This window comes from Pipistrellus kuhlii, unplaced genomic scaffold (genome assembly GCF_014108245.1).
Source record: "Pipistrellus kuhlii isolate mPipKuh1 unplaced genomic scaffold, mPipKuh1.p scaffold_m20_p_15, whole genome shotgun sequence".
Lineage (NCBI taxonomy): Eukaryota > Metazoa > Chordata > Mammalia > Chiroptera > Vespertilionidae > Pipistrellus > Pipistrellus kuhlii.
The window spans coordinates 31952415-31977383 of NW_023425460.1; the positions used below are offsets into that span (position 1 = coordinate 31952415).

Consider the following 24969-nt stretch of genomic DNA (forward strand, 5'->3'; position numbering starts at 1 on the left):
TGCTTTCCCTTATTTTTCTTTTACAGTATCTTCTGACATGTATTTTTTCAACTTCTTGCCACCAAAGCCTACAATCTTACCCACATCTATCTTCTCTTAACTCACTCCTGTGTGTTTTTTTAAGGAGTTTGACTTTATTTATCTATTTATTTTTAGTGTTTGTTATTTATTTCCTCTCTCCTTTGGCAACCATCAGTTTGTTCTCTATATCTGTGAATCTATTTCTGGTTTGTTTCTTCATTTGTTTTGTTTTTTATAGATTCCACATATAAGTGAAATCACATGGTATTTCTTTCTCTGACTTTTCCATTTAGCATAATACCCTCTAGGTTCATCCATGTTGTCAAAAATGACAAGGTTTCATTCTATTTTTTTTTTTTTTTGCTGAGTAATATTCCATTTTATATATTTATATACTTATATTTATATATATATGGATAAGAATTTATTTATGCATATATAAGAATTGCCTACCGTGAATAAATAGTTATGAATAATGATTAGTAAACAGGAATAATCTAAATGAATCTTTATTGAACACCTATCTTATGAAATGTGCATTTTACTATCTATGTTAACTGATTTAATACAAGCCAGTGAGGTAGGTACTATTATTATTTCCTATTTTTAAAATGAGGAATCTGAGGCTTCGAGAAGCTAAGCAATTTCTTAAACAGTAAAGAGCTCATTTAAACCAGACAGTCTGGCTTCAGAGCCCACACTCCTAACCACTCACTATACTGCCTCTTGAGACAAACAGACGGAGCCCTTGCCAATGGAAGCTTTCAATCCACAGAGAAGACATATATACAAGAAATCTTTTCAGTTCAAGGCCATCAATAGTATAGTGGCATCATAGTGTACACGTGGTTGAGCAAGGAGCAACCAGATATCTCCCGGGATGTTAGGGACATTTTTAGTAGGAGGACAAGATAGCAGTACACGTGGGTGCACAAAAACCCTGAAGCATGAGTGAGGCTTCTGTGTTCAAAGAGTGGCCAGGCCATTCTTTGTTCTGAATGACTGGGCGTAGGATGCACAGAAGGAACACAGTGCCATAGCCTCACTGATACAGTACACCAAAGATTTAGTTGTAGATTTAGGACTTTAAAATTTGTTTAGGGATTCTGTTATTGTTGATTTTGATGTTTTTGTTATTTTGCTTCCTTGGTAGTAATGAATTTGGGAATAGCATGTTCAGATTTGCTTACTAGGTAGACAGCTCACACTGCAGAGTGAAAGATGAATTGAAGAAGGGCAAGGTGAAGAAAGAGAGACTAGTTTGGAAGCTGTTGCAAGAGACTTTACAATGGATGATTAGGGCCTGGATTGGGGAGCAATAGGAGGGATGGAAAGGAAATTTGAGTGCACAAAATATGTATTTTTTTAAATTCTACAAACCTATAAGAAAAATACAAACAGCTTATAAATTGGGTGAAATATACAAATAGGCAATTAACAAAATAAAAAAATGCCCTTCCAAAAAAATGTATAAAGAGATGGTCAACCTAATAATGAAGGAAATACAAAATAAAAATAAATGAGAAACCATTTTCACACTTCAGATTAGCAAAAATAAAAAAAAGATGACAATATCAAATAATGGAGTGAGCACGAGAAAAACAGTGCTCTCATACATTGCTTGTGGGACTGTAAATTAATTCAGTCATTTATGGGAAACAATTTGGCAGTATACAATAAACTTGATAATGCAAATACCCTATGACCTAGCAATTTCCCTTCTGATTATATAACCCATAGAAATTCTTGCACATGGGCACAAATAAACATGTACAGAGATGTTTATAACAGCATTGTTTGTAATGGACAGATAAAATGTGGCATATGAACTGCATACGTAAGTAAAATGTATATGTGCATATATCTCTAAAAACATATACAAAATAATGCTATACATTCTTTATAACTAAATATATATGTGTGTTAAAAATAAATCTGAGACATGGAGAACTTGTGAACTTGAAAACCATAGTAGTAGGGGGAGGGAAATTAAACTAGGGGTGCCAGTTAAAAAGGATTCAGCTATTTCTGTAATGCTTTATTATAAAAACAAAAAGACCAAGAAAGAGAACTGGTCAAAATGTTAACACTTGTAAGTTCAGAGTGGTGAACATATGTTTATAATTGTATTCTTTGTCTATATCTTCTGCATTTTTTAGAGAGAAGAAAGGATATAAATTATATTTAAGGTGCAAAAATCACGATGACTTAGTGACTGATAGCAGGTGGAGGCTAAGGGTAACAGAGGGGAGGGGTTAGTAGGACTCCACGTTTCTGGCTTGAGTTACAGGTGAGGAGAAGATTCACTGAGATAAAGACAGGCGAGCTGAAACCGGTTTGGCTCAGTGGAAAGAGCGTCAGTCTGTGGACTGATGGGTCCCAGGTTCGATTCCGGTCAAGGGCATGTACATTGGCTGCGGGCACATCTCCAGTAGTGGGTGTGCAGGAGGCAGCTGGTCGATGTTTCTCTCTCATTGATGTTTCTAGCTCTCTATCCCTCTCCCTTCCTCTCTGTGAAAAATCAATAAAATATATTTTTTTAAAAAGAAAAAAAAAGAAATACAGAAGAAGCCCAGCCAGCATGGCTCTTGAGTGTTGACCTATCAACCAGAATGTCACGGTTCGATTCCTGATCAGGGCATATCAGGCTCAACCTCCAGTGCGGGGCGTGCAGGAGGCACCTGATCAATGATCCTCTCTCATCAGTTGTGTCTCTTCTCTCTCTCACCCCCTTCCTTCCTCTCTGGGATCTATTTAAAAGAAATACAGGAGAAGAGAGCATCAAATTTGGAGGTTAGGGGGGAAAGATAAGTTCTTTTTAAGACACATAGAGTTTGAGAATTCAGCAACAAATGTGCTACCAAATCTCTGTCTCTGTCGGATAATATAATTTAGTGGCATCCACCCTGCTGTTATAGTAATAGTAATAAGGATAAATAGAATATTGAGTAAGTATTAAAGTGTGGAATTGAAGTGTGATATCTGAAAGTGTAGAATGTAATGTAAACAAACTGATAAGCACCCTTGAGTGGCCTGTGTGTAGAAAATAGATAAAGTTTGATCTGTACCCCATATGTAAGACCGGATAGCAGGACTCCTGGGACCCACTGATAAGACACACTGAAGACACCTCTGAGCATTGAAGACACATAAAAGGAGGGGACTCCACAGAAGATCAGAGACGTCCTTCTGCTCCTCCATAGAAGGTCTCTCTCCACTCCCCCTGCCTGCACCAGCCAAAAGCTCTGCCTGAAGCCACGAGCCCTGAACCCTGAGCCGTGGACCATGAGCCATCGAGAGAGGCCTCACCTGAACTGTGTGTGTCTGTCAGTGCGGATCCCTGGATGGCCTGCCTAGGATTCTGGAACCCACCAGGACTCTGGCAAATAGACCGTGAGTGATTCGTGCATTGCATGTTTGTCTCCTGGGTCATTTATGCTCGGTGGAATTATTCATTGAGTACCTAGGGTCGTATATATCACCTGTGCATTCGTCCCGTATGGAATTATTGGGACATCCATTAAGTGTTTGCCATCATTGTCTTCACTGTTGTCAAAAATTATTTTTCTGACCCCAACTCTATAAAAGTTGGGGAAATGGCCTGGTTCATGTACTTATATTACCTAGCTAGCCCCTGTAGCTACAAGTGTGAGGAACCCCCTTCCCCCTCCCACCCCCCACCCCCAATTTGTACTTCTTGAAGCCAGAAATTTAGAATTTCCTGGGAAATCTCTTGGTTTCCAAATGTTGAACATCACCTTTAAAAAACTCTTTGGGAACTAAAAGAACATCTTTAGGAGGCCATATTATCATGCATGGCTTAAACTAGAGTTGAATATTTTGGTGTTGTGGAGATTACAGTTTGAGGATGGTACTGATAGGAATGACTCTGAAGAGGCAGGTCAGGGCCTGATAAAGAAAGGCCCTACAGGTCAGGACAGGTGTGTTGAAATCTGAGAAGAGCATTGTGAAGGTATGAGATCAAATTTATTATCCTCTGTAGACTGTCTTCAATTCCGGGATGGTGGGTTTTCACGTGAGGGGCAGGTTGAACATGGGATAGAGATCTTTCTGCATCTTTTGCACTATCCCCCCTTCTCTCCCGTTTCTCATCTGAAGTCCCTAAATTACCGAGAACAAGGCAGGACCTGAGAGGGCCACCTTAGCCACTTCTCCCCATTTTTTAAAAAATATATTTTATTGATTTTGTACAGAGAGGAAGAGAGAGAGATAGAGTTAGAAACATCGATGACACAGTCATCGGTCAGCTGCCTCTTGCACACCCCCTACTGGGGATATGCCCGAAACCAAGGGACATGCCCTTGACCGGAATCGAACCCGGGACCTTTCAATCCCCAAGCCAATGCTCTATCCATTGAACCAATCTGGTTTTGGCTTCTCCCCATTTTGAAGCTATTTACAGCACAGGAAAGGTAAAGGCAAGCTTCTTGGAGAAACATCTGTCTCCTTCTACAAGACCCCTCCCACTCCTGGAGGGTATGGCCTTAAAAGGGCACAAGGAGAGCCCTGGTTATGTTTCCTGCCGCCACCACCCCAGTCCCTCCCTTCAGCAGTCACCAAAGGAAGCCCATCTTGTTTCCTCCAAGTAGCTTCTGCTGTTCAGTGCCACAGAAGCATGAAATATGAATACAGACTATAGCAACAACTTTCAAACATTTCCACCACTGCCCACAGTTGGAACCACAGAAATACCTTTTTATTTCACTGCCATATACACTATATATACAACAGAAGTAAACGTTTTTGCAAAACAACACATCCCCAAATATGATGTGCAGTGCACCGATATTTTCTACTCAATTCTGATTGTTTGTTTGTTTGCTCAGTGTGATCTGTGACCCATTATATCAATTTCAAAACCCTCTAATGGGTTGCTAACCAAGTCTGAAAACCCCCTGGTTACAGGTTGCAGTACCTACAACTAATATTTCCCAAGGAGTTTCTTATTTCAGATGTATGAGTAATACATATGCCTAACACCATTAGTAAGCAAGATAACTCTAGAAAAAACATGGGGATATTTGTATTTATATTTGTTATTTCAAATTAGCTTTTACAGGTGGCTTCCATTTGGAAATGTATCACTTTCCAAGTGATACTGATTTTCCACTTATGTAAGTGATTTTAAGTTTTCTTTTTAAATAAATGCATTTAAGTTTAAAAAGTGATTTAAAGAAAAATGTTACATGAATTATAGTATAGGAAAAGGCATGTCAAAATCTCAAACATATTGCTCATGTTCTTAAGTGTGGGAAGCACTATCTTGCACCATCCTATCTAATAAGAATAATATGCAAATTGACCATCACTCCAACACACAAGATGGCTGCCCCCATGTGGACACAAGATGGCCAGCAGGGGAATGCAGTTGGGAGGGACCAGGCCTGCAAGGGAGGGCGGTTGGGGGCGATCAAGCCTGCAGGGAAGGACAGATAGAGGTGACCAGGCTGGCAGAGGAGGGAAGTTGGGGGTGACTAGGCCTGCAGGGAAGGGCAGTTGGGGGGGACCAGCCCTGCAGGGGAGGACAGTTGGGGGGGACCAGGCCTTCAGGGGAGGGCAGTTACGGATGACCAGGCCTGCAGGAAAGGGCAGTTAGTGGTGACCAGGCCAGCAGGGAAAGCCATTATGGGGCAATCAGGCTGGCAGGGGAACAGTTAGGCATCAATCAGGCTGGCAGGAGAGTGGTTAGAGGGTGATCAGGCTGGCAAACAGAAGAAGTTAGGGCCAATCAGGAAGGCAGGCAGGCTATCAGTTGAGAGCCAGCAGTCCTGGATTGTGAGAGGGATGTCCAACTGCCCATTTAAGCCCGATCCTACTGGGACATCCCTCGAGGGGTCCCAGATGGAGAGGTTGCAGGCTACGCTGAGGGACACATACCCCCATGCACCAATTTCATGCACTGGACCTCTAGTTTCATTATAAAATAACAAGAAGCCTACTTTCCTAAACATTAGATCTGGTTTTTCAGTTTTACTCATTACTCCCAGGAAGTTAAGTTACATGACATGACATTATATTACATTTCACTTTTCCCCAGCAGCATCTTAAAACCAAGCCAAGGCTTTTTCTTGTTGGGCAGTTTGGAGTCCAACATCTATTAGAAAAAAATGATTTGTATAGATCTTGAGATACTGGAACTGCCTGCCCTTCTTCGGATCACCATGTGGTCTTCCTTTCTCTGTCAGGCTCTCGAGTTAAATATTTCCTGTTTCTCTGAGTCTCTTCCTTGTCCCCCTTCCCAGGTAACCTCCACCCTCTCCTCCACACACTCTCTTGCCCACCCGCAGGCCGCTCTGCAGCAAACCCACCTTTGTGTTTCAGCTGCCCTTGCCCATCCTCCAAGAGCCTCAGAGCTTATTCCAGAGTACAGCTATCTCAGAGCAAAACTATGTCATTAAAAGTTACTTTTAGAATTCCCTGCTTTTTAGTGGCATTCTTTGTATCTTATCTAACCTCTCGTTCTCTTACTCCCTGCTGAATAAGGCTCTGTGTGAGACAGGCTGCCGAGCCGTTTTCTTTCTTTGTGACCGCTTGTGACCTCTGGCATCAGCTGTGTGGCTGCTCCTCAGGACTCCCACGTTGGGCTTGCTGCTCCCGGCAAACTTGATCTGTTGTTCATGAAACATTGTTCCTGCTGGGGCCCTATTCCCCCCATCAAGGCCAAAGTCAGAGCTCCTTCTATTGTCTTTAATAACTCGGGTGCTAACCTGAGCTAAACAGTACCCCAGAGAAGCTTCATGCATAGAAACCACTCCATACCTGTGGTCTCTGTGTCCTTATCCCCATGCCCCCAAATCTCAAGTCATCTGGCTTCATATCTTCAAATTATTTTTCCAACCCTGCCTGAAGTTGTGTCTGAAGTCTCTAATTCAGTTTTATCTATACTCTCTGCCTAGCTCCACATGAAGTTTTCTCTCCCCTTTCTCCTCAAGTGCCAATACCTGAGCTCTTGAAGTTCTTCCCCCTACTGTACAGCTTCCTAGCCATCTATTTCTGGCCTTCTATTGTACAAACGGATGTGTGAAAAGCCCTTATATCAACACACACACACACACACACACACACACACACATACACACACACACACAATACACATTCAAAATGGGAAAAGATGTATAAGCACAAAATAGATTGTCCAACACTGCTTGGGGAGAAATAAGAGCCTTAGAGATTCCCAGCAGTTCTGGTTAGTATGTTGAGCATATTTCACTCTGCAAGCAAATTTGTATCATTTTCAAACACAGCTTAAACAAAGAACCTTGATGCTTATTGCAGATTTAGATAACTGCTTCCCTATTAAGAAGAGATTTTTTAAATTGTGTTTTCATTATGATTTCATTCCTTTTATTGATCAAGGGATTTCTTGCCTCACTTAACTCCATAATCTGTTGCTCAGATTAAGAAAATGTGAAAACTATTATTTGAGTATAGACTTTAAAGTGATACCTTGGAAGCTGAATGATTCAAATACTATAATCCAAGAAAAGCAACTAATTGATCATGCAGAATGTGTTTTTATGCATTACTCTTTATGGACTGACCATGCAATGAAATGAATCAAATGTTTTGTAGATGTGCTGCTATAGAAGCAGGGATTTACTAATGTAGAAACATCCAACAGAAAGCACTAACACAAGAGGTGGGAAATAATACATGTAAAAACCCTTAATAAACAATGTATGCCATTATTCATTCAACATATTTTGAGCATCTATTATGTTCTTTTTTTTTCTTTTTTTTTTAATATTGTATTGATTTTTTACAGAGAGGAAGGGAGAGAGATAGAGAGCTAGAAACGTCGATGAGAGAGAAACATCAACCAGCTGCCTCCTGCACACCCCCCACCGGGGATGTGCCCGCAACCAACGTACATGCCCCTGACCGGAATCGAACCCGGGACCCCTCAGTCCGCAGGCCGACGCTCTACCACTGAGCCAAACCGGCCTCGGCATATTATGTTCTTTTTTTATATAAGGAACAACGCAAGGTATAGTAGCTTCTCGGTTATTAGAAATAACCCTCATTTTAGTCTTTTCTTTCTTTCTTAAAAAAATATTTTTATTGATTTCAGAGAGGAAAGCAGAGGGAGAGATTAATAGAAACATCAATGATGAGAAAGAATCATCAGTCAGCTGCCTCCTCCCACCCCAACTGGAGATCGAGCCCGCAACTGGAGCATATGCCCTCACTGGGAATAGAACCGGTGACCTCTTGGTTCATGCAACAACCCTCAACCACTGAGCCACCCCTGGCTGGGCAGTATTTTCTTTCTTGCATCACTACTACCTAGTATGTAGACAGCTGTGTACATGTGCTTTTTGGATGAATGCAAGACCTGTACACTTACTGCTGGTCTTCTACCCTCCACTTTGTCACCTTGTTTGCCACTTTACTCCTCATTAATTCTTTCTCTTGAGGGCTAATTGGGAAAGAAAGGAGGTGAATTTCAGGTCAGTCAGGCATCCTTAGCTACTGAAGCAGTTAAATCTCTGTGCAATAAACTTTAAAGACCTGTCTAAATCCTTTTGTGTCATTTAAGATTTTATTCCATCCAACTGATTGAACAGTCCTGCCAATTCAAGCTTAGACAACCTTGAGATTGCTATTTTGGTTAATAGTTATAACACTATGTGACCTGTCTCTGGAAGATTTTGTAAATTAAAGTGTAAGAGTCTGTCTAAAGAATGAACTCTAATTTACTCAGTGCTTATTACATGAGAGACTCTCAACTGTACAGTTTGCATTGCTTATCTATTTTATAATGCAAGCAGGACTGGGCAGTTTACAATTACCAAGAGAAGTAGAATACCCACTCTATAGTTGTGGAAACTGAGGCTCAGATACTCTGACCAGTCTCTGTAAGGAAAACCCTGGCTCACAGAGCCCAGAGCACAGGCCATTTATTACAAAGGAATGGAGATTGCTGGGCCTTTCACTAATCTATGCTGTCCACACTTAACATGGGTAATTGAAACCTGACCTTATGTTCCTTTCAAAATCTCCAAGGAGTCTGGCTGCAGAGCCTACATGGACAACTTCTTTCAGCAGCTGAAAAGCAAAATGCTTTTGTGGAATAAAATCAGTCTTTATTTCAATGGGGTTTTTTCCTTCTTAAAGAAAAAAAAAAATTATCCACCAGAGCACTTAACAAGAACGCTCACAGAATGGGCAAGTTTTCAGATCTGGCTGTGCAGAATGCCGTGGAAGTGATGACAGCTTTAGGGCACTTGGGCCTTAGATGTTACAGACGATGTAATGAACAGCTGGGGATTTCTTAGACGCGATTGTGTGACATAGGAGGGCAGCTGCAGCTCGGTGCAAACCTCGCCCCTCTCGCTCTCCACCAGCCTGGTGCCGCCTGCTGCTGCTGCTGCAGCAGCGCCTACGGCAGCCCGCGTCTTCCCGCCCCCGCGCGCCCGCCCAGTCTGACGCCAGCAGGACTGGGCAGCACGCCCCGCCCCCGCCCGCCCCCGTCCCGCGCACGTGACCGCGGGGCAGTTTCCCTTCTTCCCTCCCCTCCCAGAAACCCCTCCTGCTCCTGAGAGGCTGCGGCTCTCTATTGCGCCACTACGGGAACGACTGCAGCATCAGCCAATCAGAGCCCGGCTCTTCAAGTAAGACCCGCCCCCCGATAGTCCTCTGGTTCCTTCCCGCTCACACAAGAGTCACTTCCGAAGAGAGAACCGCCATGAAGAGAGAAGGGGGTGCCGCCCACCTCTGTTCCGACAGCCTCCCCGAGTCCCAGCGACAAGACGGCAACCACGCACCCAACTTCTCCAGCTACAGCTCATGCCGCCGTCGCCAGCGGCGCCGACATGACAAGGCGCTGCATGCTCGCTAGGCCAGGTTTCCCCTCATCCCCAGCCCCGGGGTCGTCGCCCCCGCGCTGCCATCAGAGACCCGGTAGTACCGCTCCTGCTGCAGCGGGAAAGAGGACAGAGAGTCCTGGGGACAGGTACCGTGCAGAGGGCTTGAGAAGGGGCCGGGTCGCGGGGGCAAGGGTATGAGGGAGGACTGCGGACGGCCGCTCTTCCAGTTCCCGCCATCCTCCGCGAGCCCAGGCCTCAGCGTTTTGGGGCCTGGCGAGCCTCCGCCCCGCCTCCGCGCGGCGGCTTCTGGGAGTTCGAGTTTCCTTGTCTGTAGTCGGGACGCTGTCCTCGGTCTAGGGACCGCCGCCGCCGGGATGGCTACGGAGATATCCCGCCCTAGTATGTGATTCTTGTCCTTGACGATAGCTGGACCCCCGGGGCCCTAACCGGTTAATGCACGTCTAGGTGGTTTTCTGTACTTTTGCCAGTGCTACTGATCCTAGTGGTTTAATAGTATAAACCATTTGTTTTTTTTCCTATATTGTAGGTGAGAAATTATGTAAGGAGGGATAAGGGAAACCCACAAATTACTTTTTAGTTCAGCATAAACGATCATTCATACTTTTAAAAGAACATGCACATTTGGAATGTGATGTTTTTCTCCAATCCAAGAGGCCAGTGTTTATGTAAAGATTTTGTGGGAGCTATGTAAAAAGATGGGGAATTTCTTCAAATGACTTCCTCTGACAATAAAACATGTTTAAATTCTCTACACACTTGGTACTGTCTTTTTTATTTTAAGTTTAAAAGCTTGTAACTTAAGTTTAACAGTAAATGTATCTTCTGCTATTGGTAGAACAGGTCCACAATCCCTTATCTTCATTTTGAAAGTCAGGAAGCTATGAAAACCAAAAGTATTCAGTAAGTTTGGCACCACATCTTACTTGGAAGCCAAACCTAACTAGAACTAATGGAAGGCTGTATATGGTCTATATCCCATTAAGTGTAAGTGTTCATGAGTTTTGCTGGAAAAATATTAATGTGTTTACTGCTACAGGGTGCAATATCAAACCCCACTAAGGGCTTTACATACTGCATCCAAGTTACCTGCCTTTCTAAAACCCAGAATTCTAAAATACATTTGGCCCCAAAAGTTTCAGATAAGGGTTTGTGAGCTATTATAATTTTTTTAACTAGTTATGAATAAGTAATATATTTCTGTGCATGTGAACTTAAGGAAACATTTCTTGAACGTTCATAGTTGTTTTGCACATATCCTGCGTGTTCTACAAAACCATTTTTCTCTCGTATAAGAATGGGGAGGGAGGGGGGGAGCCAGGGATCTAATATTTTAGGAAAGAGATATAGTGTTACTTTTAGTAATTAATGTAAAAACATTTAGTACTATCTTATTTTGAATTAACTGCTTTTTAATCCTGTCCCATCTCTTTTTCCTCAATAACAAGGTATCATCCTTCTTCTCTTTACAGAACCTCTAGCATTTGTTTCTTGACTCTCATGTAGTGATGTGTCCAATTTATTTTATGAAAACAAATGCATAGATTCTTTCTTCCATTACTCATTCATTTTATAACCTCTTTAATTTTTCTACCAGCATCTAAAACATTGTAGGCTCTCAATAAACCATTAAATATAGACATTGCTTTTGTAATGTGATCAGTAAAGTATATAAGATAAAGCTTAACCTTCAAGGGACTTGGGTTGTTTGTTTTCTCTGAGCATTCCAACCTCCTAGTGGATAAATGTTTAAGGAAATTCATAGACTATTGGTTATTTTCTTTCAAGAAAATAATTAAATTTTAGCCATATTTGCCAGAAGGTTGATTTTTTTGTTCTAGATATAATTCCCCTCTTTATGCAGCTGACAAATAATTATAAAGACATGAACAAATCAGAATATGAATTCTGATAATATGGTCCTATTTCACTTTGTGTCCACTGTAGGGTGCAGAAATTCTTTTTAAAAATGAAAACAATTTGGGTTTTGTTATTCTTGTTAACTTTTCTCTTTGTTTTATTCCCCCCCAGGTAATGTGTTATTCTGTAAATAACTTAAGAACTCTTAGATAGCCCTGGCTGGTGTGGCTCAGTGGGTGGAGTATCAGCCTGCGGACTGAAGGGTCCCAGGTTCACTTCCAGTCAAAGGCACAAGCCAGGGTTGCAGACTCAATCCCCAGTAGAAACCATGCAGGAGGCAGCCAGTCAGTGATTCTCATCATTGATGTTTCTCTCTTCCTCTCCCTCTCCCTCTCCCTCCCTTCCTCTGAAATCAATAAAAATATATTTAAAAAAAAAAAACTTTAGATAAATTTTTGAAACGCTATGTAGTTGTGAACTCATTCCAGTTTCTGCTGCTACTTAGATTAGCATCTTAATGTAGTGTACAAGAAAGTAGTAGAAGATTAATACTTGATCCTTAGTCTTTTGCCCAGCATACTCTTCAGCTGTATCCTCAGACCAGCCTAATCGACCCATTCTACCATCTACTCTTGTGATGAGACTCTTCAGGTTTTACTCAGTTTTTACAATATCCATTATTCATTTAGCGAACATTGATTAAACATTATTTTGAATCAAATTACTGAAGTTAAAGCATAGGATCAGATTCCCTCAAGATCTTTTACTCTATGTAGTAGTGAGCTTTTGAGCCCTAGGAAGCACTCTACCAATTCTCTGGTCTATACTTCTATCTTCTCATTTTAGTACTATAGATTATATAAACTTCAGTTGTACTTATAAATTTATTCCTACAGGAAGTGGTGAATTATATTTTCAGTTGTTTAAAATCAGCTTAACAAAGCATTATTGTTCCTGTCAGATTTTTATTAAACTAGATAGTGAAATTCAGCCTATATTCTATAAATCTGCTAGAATAATTTATATTTTATAAATTATTGAGGTTTGAATATTTGCTTATGTGATTCCATATTAGTTATGCTTTTATTTTCAGGAAGCAGTCAATTATAGATTTCTTCAAACCAACTTCAAAACCAGGTATGTATACTACTGATGCATATTTTTGTGGGATTTTTTTTGGAGAGGGAAATGGATTCAATTCTTAAATCTGCTCTAAACTCATTAATTTGATTAAATAGTATTAAAAATTGAAAATTAAAATGCAGTTTTTTACAAAGAAACAATTGTAAGCATCATGAAACTTTTTGCTTCTATATTTTAAAACTATTCTAGCCAATTTTCATAATGCATACCGGTTTGATTTTCTAATACAGTAACTTATTTCATAGAGCCATAAGGAGCTTACGTGATATAGCAAAAGGAAGGCTTATGAAAGTAAGGCTGTTAACAATTAAATTGTGTCTTAATCCCACCCTCCATAAAATGTGTATCATCATCTAAATAAGCAATTTGAATTTTTTTGTGATAGATTAGTATTATTTTTATACAAATAGTTTGTATATTTTTAATAACATGCAATTTGTGTGTTTTAATTGGCTATTTAGACAGACATATGTTGGATTCTCCACAAAAGTCAAACATCAAGTATGGAGAAAGTGGTTTATCCATCACTGGGACAGAGCAGTTTGAAAGGAAACTATCCTCGCCAAAAATATCTAAACCCAAAAAGCTGTCATCAGAAAAGAGCTCTATTTTAGAGGCTTTAATGAAAGGTGTTAAAGAGCACCATAAAGATCATGGTGTACATGAGTCATATCGGCCTTGTGTGTCACTAACCACCAAATGTCCAAAGACACTTACAAAGACTGTCTATGTTCCTCCTTCATGTCACCTGTCTAAAGAGATGAAGACACTAAAGAAAAAACATCGGTCTCCAGAGAGAAGAAAGTCACTATACACTCATGAAAATAGCAGGGAGAAGAATGATAGAGATCGAGGCAAGACCAATGCAGATTCCAAAAAGCAGACCACAGTGACAGAAACTGACATCTTCAAGAACACCACCAGAAGTCTTAGCAGCAGAAGTAGCCTATCCAGGCATCACTCAGGAGAAAGCCCACTTGGAGCTAAGTTCCAGTTGTCACTAGCTTCTTACTGCAAAGAAAGAGAACTAAAGAAGTTAAGAAGGGAGCAAATGGAACAGAGAATCAACTCAGAAAATTCTTTCTCAGAAGCAAACAGTCTTTCCTTAAAATCCTCTAGTATAGAAAGAAATTACCAGCCAAGGCAGGAACAAAGTAAACAGAATGATGTCAGACCTGGGAAGAGTAATCTTTCAAACCTGGTATGTGAAATAATTACTGAATTAGCTTGGCTACTGCTTTGTCATGTTTATTTTTTATTATTATTTTTAAAATATATATATTTTATTGATTTTTTATAGAGGAATGGAGAAGGAGAGGAATAGAGAGTTAGAAACATCAATGAGGGAGAAACATCAATTCAGCTGCCTTCTACACGTTCCCCATTGGGGATGTGCCCACAACCAAGGTACATGCCCTTGATCGGAATCGAACCCAGGGCCCTTTAGTCCACAGGATGCTCTTTCCACTGAGCCAATCGGTTAGGGTTGCTTTGTCATATTTAGATATTAAATCTAAAAATATTTAAATTGTTAGAATATATTGTTATCTCTTATTAAAGAAATAATAACAGATTGTGTAATAGAAGCTGATTTTATTAGGTTTTCTCCAACTGTTGATCAAACTCAGTAAAATAATGTTTCCTGACCTTAATTTTTTAAGTTGTTAGAAATACAAATTTCAGCTCCCACTCCAGAACCACTGAACCAGAAACCGTGGAGGTAGAATTAACAAGCCTTCTAAGTGATTTTGATGAACATTAAAGTTTGAGAATCACTGGTTTAGATTATATATAAACTAGAAGCCCGATGCACGAAGATTCATGTAAGAATGGGCCTTCTTTTCCCTGGTTGCTGGCACTGCCTTTACTCCAGACGGAGCTGCCTCCCACCTTTTCTCCGGTCCAGAGCTGCATTTCTGCCTCCCCACGCTGGTGCATTATGAAATGACATATAGTGGCTGGTGCATTATGGAATGACATGGCCAATTGGTGCCTGTTTATGCAAATTAACCCACTGTCTTGTTGGGTTAATTTGCATACTCCTGATTGGCTGATGGGTGCCATGGAGGTAGGGTCAATTTGCATCTTTTTTATTAGTGTAGATCTTAAGTAATTGAGTATGAGTCTTAGAAAGCTATCCAAATAACATTTTTAAAATTTTTTTCATCTTAGTTTTTCCCATCACCATTTATCCCCTCTCTGCCCTCTTCCACCTCCAGACATCCCCCTTCACATCTTAACCTCATCAGATTTATCTTTTGAGACTAGACCAAACTTAGATCAGCACAAAAGGTGACCCTCATCCCTGGGAGGTCAAGTTGTTAAATATATTTCAGAAAGCTGCTCTCCATACAGAGCAAATACAGGAAGATTAGGTAATAGTAAGTGCTATGATGAAATGTTGCTATGAAATTTGTACACCAGACAGACCAAAAATAAACCAAACTATGAAGTTCTGGGAGTAAATGGAGATTGTTGCAAGAAAATATATTTATATAACTTTAGGGTTTAAAAGGAGTTTGGTGCCTTTACCAGTGAGATTTGCTAATGATCAATAGAGATTAGTAACATTTTGTCCATTTTTATAAGATTTCAATGTTTGGTATTGCACCAGTTCTTAAAAGTATTGAAAAGTGAATTTTATCCATTTGATTGGCAAATATTAAGCCTACTATTTCTTTATCAAAATAATAGTACACTGCTGTAATAAAATCTTAATCCTGAACTATGAATGTAAATTTCTAAATTTAGTTACAAAAACTGACTATTTAATGGCATTTTTTATATTTTTATGAAATAAATACCCTTTATTTTTATGACATAAATGCCCTTAAGAATTTAAAATATTTTATTATAGAAGCTTAAATTTAACCTCCAAATACACATTTTTGCTTTATTCAGTATAGAAATCTGTGTTTAAATGTTATAAAGAAAAATTCACATACTTCCCCCAACTCATAATGAATTTTATCTCATTTTGCTAATAGGAAAATGGACATCTCTCAAGAAAAAGATCATCTTCTGATTCATGGAACTCTGCTTCAGGTAGAATCAAAATTAAATTTATGAATTTTAAAATAAATTTGCATTTTAATGGCACTGTTTCTTAAAGCAAATCTTTAAGAAAAATGTTTAAGTATGCAGTTTCTTCCCAGAGGTGAATTGAGTGTCATATTAGTTTAGGGTTTAGTAATATATTCAAAAGAAATAGTCCTAGAATTTAGAATAAGTAACCAGTGATTTATCTTGACTCTTCTCCACATTCTTGAATAGTTCCTAACAGTGTGTTTCTCATATTGGTATTCATTGTTCTTCTGAATCCTTGGCTACAATTAAGAAGCATAATCTTATTCCTGGAATTGTGCACTATCTGAAGTCTTGGTGTATTAAAGCTGCTTTGTATAAGGTTGAAACTGTTGCCATGATCCACAATATTGTGTCCTGTATTTCAAATACAACGATCCCTTTTTAGTATTGAATTTCAAGGGCACTTACATGATACTAGTTTATACTTTTAATATCTGTTGGTTGACAAAATACATAACAGCAAATAGCTGCTGTTAATTCCGTTGTTCTTTTTTTTCTTTTTCTTTTTTAATTTATTTTATTGATTTTTTGCAGGGAGGAAGAGAAAGGGATAGAGAGCCAGAAACATTGATCAGCTGCCTCTTGCACACCCCCTACTGGGGATGTGCCCGCAACCAAGGTACATGCCTTTAACCGGAATTAAACCTGGGATCTTTTTGTCCACAGGCCGACGCTCTATCCACTGAGCCTAACCGGTTTCGGCAATTCAGTCATTCTTAAAATATCTTTCTCTTTTTTAAAATAAAACAGTATAAAGTTTAAAGAGTGCAGAAATTTATCAGGGGTCCTCAAACTTTTTAAAGTGGGGGCCAGATCACGGTCCCTCAGAGAGCTGGAGGGCCGGACTATATGAACTACTAATTCCTACTGTAACACCTCGGCTGCGCTCACTGCCCAAAAAACCTGGCGGGCCGGATCAGACTCCTCTGCGGGCCGCATGTGGCCCGAGGGCCGTAGTTTGAAGACTCCTGAATTTATAATAAAAAATGAAAGGCCCCAGAAATAACTGTTAATAATTTAATATGACTGCAAACTTTGAAAAACAAACTTGACAAGTTCCATACTCATAATGAAAATAGCAAACATTTATTGAGCACTTACTGTGTGCCATATTGTTCTATATTCTTTTAATTTGTTTTAGCCTCATATTTGTATAAGATGGTTACTTTTATTTAGGAACTTAAAAAATGGAGGTATAGAGACAGTTTTGAATTATCATTCTTCAGGTTTTGTGTAAAACTCTTTTATATATTCTAGAGGTGCACTACATTTTGACCAAGTGATCTCAAGTGTTAAAATTAATCTCCAGCCAAGGCTAAAATTATACTTTACCATTATTAAAGAGCTTCTAGCATCAGGAATAAGATTGAAGTTTCATATGATTTTTAAAATTTATTTAATTTTTATAACGTTGATTTTAGTGATTTAATTTTAGTGAATTTTGACATTAATAGTACAAGAACAGTAATTTCTTAGGCATGGGATTGCTCCTGCACTCAGTGTTTATAATAATAAATAAATGATCTCTTTTGCACTGAGGTGAATGGAAGAAATATTTTTAGGCTAGTTCTGCCACTATAAGAGGCTGCTAATGATGTTTATGCCACCAAATTAGTCAGCCTTTTTTTCCCTTCTGATAACGACTAAGATAAAAATTATCTTCAGTTCATGAATTTATAGATTTCCTCAGTGGTGACTGTAGTTTTATTTATATAATACCACATACTGATGTTTTTGAACACTGCCTATTTTCAGAGGCAGACTTAAGATGTTGCCTTCACTTATATTTTTATTTCTAATATGTTTGAATGTTTTTCATAATCCTCACAATTGTGGTATTGTACTCTTAATAAATATACATTTATACTTCAATTGACTGTCAACAGAATATAAAAGGTATTAGGGGATTTTTCTTTCAAACTAAATAACATGAAGAATGCTTATCTTTATCTGAATAGAGATTAATAATCTAAATGCTATATCTTGTTTATATTACTACTATTACTCAGTTGTGATGGTGCTATGCATAATCACACACAAGTTCAGGATTTCAGAAATGTTGGCAGCATAGGCATTCGGCTCTTCGGTCTTCCAGAGCCCATCCTTTGGCTGCATTGTGAGGTCCTGCTTAATCCATTGGTAGTTTATTCCATAATTTCTTAATATCTAATTCCTTATTGAGCATTTGGATTTTTCCCTTTTTTCTTTACAAACTCAATCGCTGTCTTATCTGAGTATTTTATATACTTGTTAGAGGTCCGATGCACGAAATTCATGCAGGGGCTCAGCCCTTGCAGTCGCAGCGGCGTGCCTCGGCCCTTGCAGCCCTGGCTTCATCCAGAAGGATGTCCAGAAGGTTATTTGGCTGTCCAGTCTAATTAGCATATTACGCTTTTATTATTTATAGATACATATTTGAAATATTGTAAAACATTCAGTCTGAAGATTATACAAAGGGTGCATAAAAAATCATGAACTTGACTGGCTTGGCTCAGTGGTTGAGTGTCGACCTTTGAACCTGGAGATCACAGTTTGATTCTCAGGGTATATGCCCAGATTTTGGGCTCCATCCTCAGGGTGTGTAGGAGGCAGCCAATCAGTAATTACCTCTCATCACTGATGTTTCCATCTCTTCCTTCCTCTCTGAAATCAATAAAAATATCTATTTTTATTTAAAATAAAGAATCGTGAAAATTTTGCAGTAAATCCATTGCCCTAGAGATCTTGCAAAAAGAGAGCCTACCTATAGTACCAGTTCACCCTCCTCTAATTCTATATATTAAAGCTCAAAGTAAGCTAATTTTCCCTAAACTTTGCCAACAAATACTTTTTCTTTTCTCCTGGATAAGTTTGCAGTTCCTGAACAAAGCAGGAATTTCTTCTCATTACTAGCTATAATAAATGTCTGACTTCTGTAGGAAAGTGGAACAAAACTCAAACTGGCAGGTCTGTAAGCTATCTTTCTTATAACCTTCTAAACTTAAGGTAATCAATATAAATCTGTCCCAAGTGTTCCCTTTTTCTTAGTTATTTGATTTCTTATTCTGCACTATAAGAAATCTCTAACCCTTTTTTATAGGGCATTTAAACTCAGAAAACTTAGTGGGCATGAATGATTTCTTCAGGTAATAGATATCTGTAGAAAAATTAAGCATTTGTTTAATTGATTTTTTTATTTTTATAAGATGAATTTTCCAGATTATATATTGATCAAGGTATACAAATAATTGCTTAACTCGAGGTTTTTATTTCTTTTTCTTTTTAATTTGTTAAGGATTTGGGGACATGGGGAATCTGTCCATGTGCAGAAAGAAACTTGATTTAGGGAAATTTGATTTTTGGGAATGTTAATTATATAAGTAGTGAATTTTTAATGAATGATAATTTTTTGTTGTTAATCTTTACTGGAGGATATTTTTCCATTGATTTTTAGACAGAGGGGGAGAGACAGAGAGAGAAACATCGATGTAAGAAAGACACATTGATTGGTTGCCTCCCACGTGCACCCCAACCAGGCTGAGGAACGAGCCTACAACCTAGGTATGTACCCTTGACAAGAATCAAACCACGGACCCTTCAGTCTGTGGGCCCACACTGTTCACTGAGCCATACTGAGTCTCTGAATGATGAATTTTAAGAGTGAGTTAATGAAACCACATTTTTAAGCAATAAGAAATTTTTAAAAACTGGTTAACACTAACATATGTGGTTATGAAATTGCTTCTGAATGGAACTGCTAACCCAGCTTATATTAGTTGTCTAGGGCTGCCATAATAAGTACCAAAACATAGGTGGCTTAAAACAGAAATTAATTATCTCATGGTTCTAGAAGCTAGACATCTAACGTTAAGGGTATCAGTAGGGCCATGGTCTTTCTAACAGCTCTAAGGGAATATCCTTCCTTGCCTCTTCTAGCTTCTGCTGTTTGCCTATAATCTTTGGCATTCCTTGACTTACAGATGTATCACTCCAATCACAGCATCTTCTCCCTATGTATCTTCATGTCATCTTCCCTCTGCATGTATGTCTTCATGTCCAAATTTTCCTTTTTATATGGACACCAGTCAGATTAGGACCCACCCTAATGACCTCATTCTAATTTGATTACCCCCTGTAAAAGGTCACATTCTGAGGTTCTTGGAGTTAGAACTTCTACATATCATTTTAGGAGCCACAGTTCAACCTATAACGTAGCTGAAGACTAGAGCAATACCTGGGAAAAGATAAACAATTAAATACTAGGGAGAAAGGCAAATTATTTTGTTTAATTGAGAACTTAAAATGTGTCTGCCTTCACCATATGTGTGGGGGGTTTTTTTGTTTGTTTTGTTTTGTTTTTAATATATTTTATTGATTTTTTACAGAGAGTAAGGGAGAGGGATAGAGAGCTAGAAACGTCGATGAGAAAGAAACATCGACCAGCTGCCTCCTGCACACCCCCCACCGGGATGTGCCCGCAACCAATGTACATGCCCTTGACCGGAATCGAACCTGGGACCTTTCAGTCTGCAGACCAACGCTCTACCACTGAGCCAAACTGGTTTCGGCCATATGTGTGTTTTAAAGGTCATATAAATTTAGTATAGAAGTGTTACATTTCTGGAATCAGGTAGTCCTTGGTCTAACAAAAGGGTGTATGTAACCCTTTCCTTGATACAAATACACAGTTTTTTATATTTTGGAGAGTCACACCTTTAATTCTACTTAGGTAGTAAACTTTTAATAGTTTTGGAATGAAAATAAGCATTTGTCATCAGCTTTATATTTCTTGAACTGACCAGTGTTTATCAGTTTAAAAGAAATTATAGTATTACCTCTCTTTCTTCATTCCATATATGGTGAATAATCTCAGCCTAAACTTTTAGATTGTAAACATTTGACAGGTTGTTCTATACATTGAGTAAACTTAACTAAGATAGAAAAATATGTTTTCACTAATCTAGCAAAAATTAAATTTTAGCAGGCTCTAAGCAGAATAAATTCCCTGACAAAAGAAAAAGGAACTCTGTGGACTCAGATCTGAAAAGCACAAGAGAATCTATAATGCCTAAAGCAAAAGAGTCCTTCCTTGAGAAGCGTCCTGATGGACCACATAAGAAAGAGAAATTTATAAAACACATTGCACTGAAGACACCTGGTGATGTATTGCGCTTGGAAGATATAGCCAAGGAACCGAACGAAGAAGCTGACCGCTCCACTGCAGGCTTGGCACCTTCACATTCTGGCCACCATTCTTCAAGGAATAGTGACCAAGTCCGTGTGGCAAGTACCAAAGAGACTAAGATGCAGAAACCCCACTTACCTTTACCTCAGGAAAAGTCTACAGTTAAAAAGGCTAGCAACCTTCAGAAAAATAAAACTGCTAGCTCCGTGGCATCAAAGGAGACAAAACTTTTACCTTTACTTTCCCATGACCCGAGTGCTGGTTCCTCTCGGACACCATTAAATTCTAAAAAAGATAAAGAACGTTCTTCATCTAAAGAATGTTCTGGGCATTCTACAGAGTCCTCCAAACACAAGGAACACAAAGCAAAGACTAATAAGGCTGATTCTCATGTACCTTCAGGGAAAATTTCAGGGGGCTCTTTGCATTCAGAATATGGCACTCCTACAAAGTCTCCCCCTGCTGCTTTGGAAGCTGTGCCATGTCTCCCAGCACCTTCAGATAAAGCCCCTTCAGATAAAGAGAGTTCAGGAAATTCTAATGCAGGTAGCAATGCACTGAAAAGAAAACTAAGGGGTGGTTTTGATAGTGATGAAGAAAGTTTAGGCTACAACCTAGACAGTGATGAGGAAGAGGAAACATTAAAATCCCTGGAAGAAATAATGGCCCTGAACTTCAATCGAACTACATCTACGGGAAAGCCTCCTGCTCTTTCCAAGGGGCTTGGATCTCAGTCATCAGACTATACAGTAAGTTATTCTATAACATTTATCTTTACTCCAAGAGGGAAAGATGGATTGATTATGAAAGAGGGATAGCATGTTAGAACTCTTTTAAAACCAGTATTTGTTATGAGTCATAATTGCTCTGAAACTGATAGAGTTTTTGTTTGGTTAATGGGTTTCCCATATCTTTAGTTTTATTACTGTAAATCAGTGGTCTCCAAACTTTCTTGATCACACACACTTATTAGTAAAACAATTTTTGAGCATGCACCCCAATGTATATGTATACTTATAGGTTAATACATGTATCACTATACTATGTACTTTCTAACGAATATGCAAAAAAAATTTAAAGGAAGAAGAAAAAGTATTTTCCTATAGACTTTATGTAGAAGTTACTATAGACTAAGTTCAACTGGAGTTTCTATAGAAGTTCCATGTAAATAGAAGTTCTATTATTTTCTTCCTGCACCCCAATGGATCACCTTGCACACCCCCTGCTTTGGAGACCACTGCTGTAAATGAAGGTAGAGTGTAGAATGTTGTTAATTGTGGTGTGCAATTTTATTTATAAAGTGCTTCATTCTATCTTGGGAATAAGCTGAATTAAATTCTAGTATGTCTGTAAAATTTGGTGGGGAAGGTGTTAATGTTCATGGTAACACCTAAAAATTAACAGTTTGATTCCACTAAAATAGGATTTAAAAATAAAGATAGGGTAGCTATGGAGCCTTTGGGTGTTTGCAGTCAGTTCCTAAGGCTAGCAGTTTTTTATAAGTAGTGCCTTTCCTAGTAGATGGAAAAATCAAATTGCCTGTAGCACAAAATAATAGATTTAAAGCATGATGATGAAAATTCTCTTTTAAGAAAGGTATTCTCCTGGCCCAGGTTATTGAAAGAGATAATATCTTTAGTACTCTGAATAACTTAAAACATCCCAGTTCTTCTACTAAGATATGTTATAAAGTATTCCTAAAATTTCTTCTTGTTTTAGGAACATGTTCATAGTGGAACTTATACAAATACTCTAGAGCGTCTAGTGAAGGAAATGGAAGACACACAAAGGTTAGTTAGCATCATGACTACCTTGCTAAATTTAACATGCTGTTTCAGAAATAAGGTATTCTTGTTTATAGTGTGGATCAGAGGTTCCAGCTTTTTATGGTGTACTCCATTAACATAAATTTCTTTCTGCTTATCACAACTGGTACCTAACAGCTGAAATATATATTACAGAGAGGAAGGGAAAGGGATAGAGTTAGAAACATCGATGAGAGAGAAATCAGCTACCTCCTACACACACCCTCACTGGGGATGTGCCTGCAACCAAGATACATGCCCTTGACCAGAATTGAACCCGGGACCTTTAAGTCCGCAGGCCAACACTCTATCCACCGAGTCAAACTGGTTTCAGCAGATAGCTGAAATTCTTGATCAAAAGCTTTAATAGAGCTCAGCTGGTGTGGCTCAATTGGTTGAATGTCAGCCCATTGCTTGTTCTATTCCCCGGCAAGGCACTTGCCCAGGTTTTGCATTTGATCCCCAGGAGCGGGCATGCAGGAGTCAGCCAACTGATGTTTCTATCTCTCCCTCCTTCCTCTCTCTGTAATCAATAAAAACTTCTTTTTTAAAGCATTAGAATTTTTGTGTTTTTTTATTATGATAAAATATATATAGTAACATAAAATTTACTATCTCACTTTAAAAGGTACAGTTCATCAAGTACATTTATATTGTTGTGCAACCATCACCACCATCTATCCCTAGAACTTTTTTTTTCATATCGCTAATTGAAATTCCATATCCATTAACCAATAACTCCCATCCCCTGGTATAACTATTGTTCTACTTTCTGTCTCTGAAATTGACTATATATCTCATATAAGTAGGATTATAAGCATTTGTCCTTTCATGACTGGCTTATTTCGTTAGCATATCTTTAGGATTTATCCATGTAGCATGTGTCAAAATGTCCTTCCATTGTAAGGCTGAATCTATTGTATATAGATACCATATTTTGTTCATTCATCAATGGACACTGAGGTCGCTTCTATTTTTCACTTTTAAATATTACTGCCATGAACATGGATATACAAATGTCTATTCAAGTATCCACTTTCAATTCTGGGTATATACCCAGAAGTGCAATTGCTGGATCATATGGTAATTCTATGCATAATTTTTTTAGGAACTGCCATTCTGTTTTACATAGTGGCTATACCATTTTACATTTCCACTAACAATGCACAAGGGTTCCAGTTTCTGTATATCCTTCCAAGCCTTGGTGTTTTCTGTTTGTGGTTTTCTTTTTATAATAGCCAACCTAAGGAGTATGAAGTTGTTATCTCATTGTGGTTTTTATTTGCATTTTGCTAATGAGGTTAAGCATCTTTTCATGTCCTTATTGGCATTTTTGTACTTCTTTGGAGAAATGCCTATTAAGATCCTCTACTCATTTTTTTTAATCAGATTGTTTTTGTTGTTAGCATAGGTAAAAAAAAAATATATATATATATGTGTGTGTGTGTGTGTGTGTGTGTGTGTGTGTGTGTTTTATTGATTTTTCACAGAGAGGAAGAGAGAGGGATAGAGAGTTAGAAACATCAATGAGAGAGAAACATCGATCAGCTGCCACTGGGGATGTGCCCGCAACTGGAATCAAACATGGGACTCTTCAGTCTGCAGGCTGACGCTCTAGCCACTGAGCCAAACCGGTTTTGGCGATAAAATTTTTTTAAATGTTTATGCCTGCCTAGTCCAAGTTTTGATACCAGCATAATTAGACCTGTTATTTATACACCAAGCTACTCTTGTAAGGAAAAGTTTAGTTATGACTGACACCTCCAATATGCACACACAAAGAAATAAAAAAGTTTGAGGGTAATAATAACCCCAGTGAAATTTATGTGACTAATTGCAAACTACTTTTGCTAATGAGAGACGGTAAATATGTTCCTTATTAGTTCAAAGTATATCTTTGAAATGAACTCTGAGAACTTCACTAAAAGCTCAACTGGCTTGAAGATGTTATATGTGTCTCAAACCTGATAATTAAATATCTAGATATAGGAATTGCAGTTACTTACTAGGTCAGAAGTGTTCCCCCTTCTGAGTATAATTA

At 38.7% G+C, this 24969-nt stretch overlaps 1 protein-coding gene and 1 long non-coding RNA gene across 6 annotated transcripts in view; one reads left to right on the plus strand and one right to left on the minus strand.

The window, feature by feature from the left end:
- Positions 1 to 8218: 8218 nt before the first annotated feature.
- Positions 8219 to 10331, minus strand: LOC123652388. 2 transcript variants are annotated; one of them, XR_006741710.1, is made up of 3 exons: positions 10002 to 10331; positions 9023 to 9090; positions 8219 to 8461 (listed from the first exon to the last, which is right to left on the minus strand). It is a non-coding gene; the product is annotated as an uncharacterized LOC123652388 (long non-coding RNA). The 2 variants fall into 2 exon arrangements; XR_006741709.1 differs by lacking the exon at positions 10002 to 10331 and adding an exon at positions 9758 to 9890.
- SLF2 (SMC5-SMC6 complex localization factor 2) overlaps positions 9698 to 24969 on the plus strand; it is a 42076-nt gene continuing 26804 nt past the window's right edge. Inside the window, exons 1-6 of one of the 4 annotated variants that reach the window (XM_036438878.2) lie at positions 9698 to 9997; positions 12823 to 12866; positions 13334 to 14073; positions 15860 to 15917; positions 20920 to 21872; positions 22843 to 22913. In XM_036438878.2, coding sequence (XP_036294771.1) covers positions 9858 to 9997; positions 12823 to 12866; positions 13334 to 14073; positions 15860 to 15917; positions 20920 to 21872; positions 22843 to 22913 — 2006 coding nt within the window. In that variant the 5' untranslated portion in view covers positions 9698 to 9857. Of the gene's footprint in view, positions 9998 to 12822; positions 12867 to 13333; positions 14074 to 15859; positions 15918 to 20919; positions 21873 to 21940; positions 22376 to 22842; positions 22914 to 24969 lie in introns of those variants that run through there. The other 3 variants (XM_036438879.2, XM_036438880.2, XM_036438881.2) reach the window with 3 other exon arrangements.